We start from the raw sequence: 4,766 nt of genomic DNA, 5'->3' as shown, positions 1-4,766 counted from the left end.
CGTACAACCATGTACTATAATTTTCGTGTACACAGCTAGTACACATGAGAATAGTGGTTTAAGGTGAATATTTTTTTTGGCGAACCAGCCCACCATTATTTAAGTTAGTATTTTTAAAATTTACATGCTCTCCGCGATGTTCCCTCGGTGGAAAGCGCCTGATGACTTCGTCAACCCATGCAAACCTGCCGTATCCCGAGAAGAACAGACAACGAGTGGTAACCAAATCTTTCCCCTCCCTTTTTTCCCTATAAAAGGCACTTCCTGCTAGCTAGTAGCTCTTCACCCCAAGCAAAGCTTCAAATTTGATCAAGCCATCACTCATGGAGCTAAGCGCAGCCACCCTCCTCTTCCTATCCTTCGTCTCACTGACGATTCTCGTGTCTTTGCTTAGCCGCAAAAAGACAGCAAGTTCCAAGGGGCGGAAGCCTCCCGGCCCACGGTGTCTCCCCTTCATCGGAAGCCTCCTCCACCTCCGGACAGCGACGCCGCAGGTCGCTCTCCGGGACCTGGCCAAGAAGCACGGCCCGGTGATGTACCTGCGGCTGGGCCAGGTGGACGCCGTGGTGATCTCCTCGCCGGCGGCAGCGCAGGAGGTGCTCCGGGACAGCTCCCTCAACTTCGCGTCAAGGCCCACAATTCTGGCCGCGGAGATCGTGGGCTACGGGAGCGCCGACATAGCCTTCGCGCCGTACGGCGCGTACTGGAGGACGCTGCGCAAGCTCTGCATGGTGGAGCTCCTGAGCGCGCGAAAGGTGAGGCAGTTCGCGCCCATCAGGGACAGCGAGACCATGTCCCTCGTCAGGGATGTCCGCGCCGCCGCCGCCGCCGGTGGAGGCGGCCAGCCCGTCAATATGAGGAAGCTGCTCGTGTCGTGCACGAACACGATCACCGCAAGGGCAACGTTTGGCGACGGCTGCGACGCCGAGCTCCAAGAGCAGTTTCTGGCTGCGATGAATGTGCTGCTCACATTAACTGGGGGATTCTGCGTCGGGGACCTCTTCCCTTCGCTGTGGTTTGTGGACGTGGTCACTGGGCTGAGACGCTCGCTCTGGGGAGCGCGCCGGCAGTTCGACGCCATCTTTGACAAGATCATCGCCATCTGCGAGGCGCGGCGAGCGGAGAAAAATACCGGAGACGATGAGCTTCTGAGCGTCATGCTTAGGATCAAGGATGAGGGGCAGCTTGAGTTCCCCATCGGCATCACAAACATCAAGGCAATAACAGTGGTAAGTGCTCCAAGGGCGTCTGCTCTCTGAATAGTTTTTGAAAGAATTAGGACTTAGGACCACCGTTAACAAATGACTTTGTGCATGTTATGGAATTATTATTTCACGGATGGAGGAAATCAGGGGGAGGGGGTGGTGCTAAATGATCTTTGTACGTGAAGGTGGTTAAGTTGAAATTAAGGGGAGGGATTTATTTACATTTACGAGAAACATACATAGTATAGGAGAAAATAGGATCATAAAAATTTCATCTTCGAAAGAAAGCAGGGGGATAATCTTCCATCCTACAAAGAAAGTTATATTGTTGCAGCCGGATTAATCCCACACTATAAATTTGCTATAGGACTTGTTCACAGCAGGGACGGAGACGACGTCGTCAATCCTGGAGTGGATCATGTCGGAGCTCATGAGGAACCCGGAGGTGATGGTGAAGGCTCAGGCGGAGGTGCGACAAACATTGGACAACAAGAGTCTAGAAGACCATGAGGTCCACATGGAAAAACTGCGCTACATGAAGATGGTGATCAAGGAGGGTCTGAGGCTGCACCCGGCGGCACCACTCCTGCTCCCCCGTGTCTGCCGGGAGACTTGCAACGTCAGTGGGTTTGAGATCGTGGAGGGCTCCAGGGTCATGGTCAATGCGTGGGGGATAGCGAGGAACCCCGAGTATTGGCATGACGCAGACGAGTTCAAGCCAGAGAGGTTTGAGGACATTACCGTGGATTACAGCGGTACACAATTCGAGTACTTGCCGTTCGGGAGCGGGCGGAGGATGTGCCCTGGCAGTACTTTTGGGTTGGCCACGCTGGAGCTCATCTTGGCTCGGCTTCTGTACTTCTTCGATTGGAGCCTCCCAGCCGGAATGCGTCCGGATGAGCTTGACATGGACATGACCGTCGGTGCAACACTAAGAAGAAGGAACCCACTTCACCTAGTAGCGACGCCGTATAATTTTCCGATGAAAATTTGAGGCTCGCCGATTTGTAATCATGTTTATGATGGTGGGTTAACTTTCACTAGGTTCTCTTTATCGTTAACTCATGGTCGTCATATTTAGTGGGGTCAATATCATGATCTCATTTGTATCCTGTAACGATTTCTTATGATCAATAAAACCTAAAGGATTGTTCTACAAAAATTGATAAATTAGTAATTCGGCGAGTAACTACATTTAGAATAAAATTTACGCGTCCTTATTCACTTGCAATGAGTGGAGTAGAGCTGGAATTAAAAATCTCGAAATTCATGAGCTAAACGAGCAGCCCGTGACATGGTTCAGCTCGAATCAAACTTGTTGAGTAACGGGTTGAATTTTAATCTAAGCTTGTTAAAAGAACAAGTTTAATGAGTGAAGCTAACAAGTTACTCATTAAACTTTTTCAGATCGTTGATAAGAAGATATACTTTCTTCGTCCCAAAATAAGTGTCATTAATTTAGCACAACTTTGTACTAAATAAAAGACACTTATCTTGAAAGAGAGTGTGCCAATATTATTGTTATTAAATCAACTTTGTACTAAATCAGAGACACTTATCTTGAAAGAGAGTGTGCCAATACTATTGTTATTAAATCAACTTTATACTAAATCAGAGACACTTATCTTTATCTTGAAACAGAGTGTGCCAATATTGTTGTCATCTGTGATGTGCACCAAGTATCTCTTTTAGTGTAAATGGTCTGGCTAGCTCAGTCAACGGAGACTTAATTAGTCTCAGTTGGCTAACACCAGTGCATAAATTTGTAGCTTAGAATTTTCCATTAAGCCAGTATACTTCTCATTTTATGTAATTAATCGATTACCTGTATCCCTTTTTTAGGCAAATCACTACTTGTATCTTCTTTTTAACACAGTACAGACGCAAGTCGCTCACATACACACGCATACACTCATCCCTATGAATGTATACATGTACACACCCTATCCCTATGAGCACCTCCGAAAGACTAAGCCGGCATATCATCTTAAAACTTACGAAGTCACCTCCTCTCACTAAATGCACATCGCCGGAAATCTTAAAATAAATTCAGGAATAAATGCGAGCACCAGGACTTGAATCCTGATGGGCTGGGGATACCACATTTCCTCTAACCATCCAACCATAGGTTTCGATTCGCTTGAGAAAAAACATCTAATAAGCCAAATAATAGGGATGTTTGACAGAATACAAATAATATCTGGTACATTAATAAGCCAAATATGGCGCCCGATGGGTAACGAAGCAGAGGCTCTAGCAACCGCTACATGGGCCTGCAATCGGCCCATTTCCCCCTTCGTTCACATCGCTTATCACATACTTTCTCCGTCCGGAAATACTTGTCCGGGGAATGGATGTATGAAGATGTTATGACCGGCATAGGGGCTTAGCCCAGTGGGTTATGGCCCAAGTATCTTAATTAGGGGTTTAGCCCAATTATCTTATCGTATTAGGATCGTTTGCTTAGGAGTCAAGTAAACCTCTCTATATAAGGAGAGGAGATGTATCAATCTAATCAAGCAAGAAGCAATCAATATTTGCTCGGCTTCCCTTAGGGAGCCGGGAGACCTAAACCCTAGCCGCCTCTTGCGTCCGCCGCCGTCGCACCAGCCGCAAGGACGGCGCCCAGCCGCCGGCCGCCGCGCAATCTCCTCCGACCTCCTCCCTCCTTCCCTTACAGGCTACGCCCTAGACCGGGTAGAACCCTAATTTCTACCAATTTGGTATCCGGAGACTCGGGCTCGATCATGTCTTCGTCAACGCCAACGCCGCTGCCAATCATCACCACCGCACCGCTGACCACCGCCGGTTCCCCACCGCCGCCGGCCACGGTCATCGTCACCACCGCTGGTTCCCCCACGCCGCCGGCCCCGATCACCTCCGCTGCGCCGACAACCGCCGTTTTCACGCCGGAAGAAGCCACCAGCATCTTGCGGGATCTCGTGACGGCCGTCCAGGGCATCCATCTGTACCTGGCCGGGCCGCCCGCACCTCCGCTGGCTGCGACTACCGCCGCCTACGGCCACCCCGCGCTGCCGTGGCCGTCCCAGGGCACGCCTGCAATGGGCGGGCCACCCCAGCAGGCCGCCTCCGCCGCTGCTGCACCTGCCCTGGTACTCGGTACCTGCGGCGATCGCCGGGGCCCATCCGTCGTTCCAGCCGCCGGCCGTTCCAGTGCCGTCCTGGCCGTAGTGGCCCGCGCCGGTTCTCGCGGCGCCATCCACGCCCGCCCCAGCGCCGCAGTGGCCGCACTGGCCCGCGCCGGATCAGCTCCCGCCGCCGCCGCCTAGCTCCGAACTAGGCCAATCCACACCGGGAGGCCTCCTGATCCAGCAGGTCCAGTTTCCGCCGTCACCGTCCCAGATCCCGGCCTGGCTAACCGGGGCGTCGCCGCCGCCAGTTTACACGGAGGCCGGGGACCCACCGGTACCCACGCTGCAGTCTGGGGCCTCGTCCGGCTCCGCGGGGGCCTATGACGGTCTCCCCACCGTTGACCGGGCGCCGTCATCATCACTGCTCTGCACCGCCGAGCCGGTCGGCCATGGCGCGCCGACCCAGACG

General features: G+C 52.3%; 1 protein-coding gene across 1 annotated transcript; it reads left to right on the top strand.

Annotated features, from left to right (window-relative positions):
- The first annotated feature begins 309 nt into the window (after positions 1-309).
- On the top strand, positions 310-2,326 carry LOC123049849 (cytochrome P450 99A2-like). The gene is made up of 2 exons (XM_044472715.1): positions 310-1,229; positions 1,573-2,326. The coding sequence occupies exons 1-2, from the start codon at positions 324-326 to the stop codon at positions 2,197-2,199; spliced, it is 1,533 nt and encodes a 510-aa protein (XP_044328650.1). The 5' UTR covers positions 310-323; the 3' UTR covers positions 2,200-2,326.
- Positions 2,327-4,766: the final 2,440 nt, after the last annotated feature.

This window comes from Triticum aestivum, chromosome 2D (genome assembly GCF_018294505.1).
Source record: "Triticum aestivum cultivar Chinese Spring chromosome 2D, IWGSC CS RefSeq v2.1, whole genome shotgun sequence".
Taxonomy (NCBI): Eukaryota; Viridiplantae; Streptophyta; class Magnoliopsida; order Poales; family Poaceae; genus Triticum; species Triticum aestivum.
Note: the sequence above shows the minus strand (reverse complement) of the source record. Positions and strands in the feature narration are given on the sequence as shown.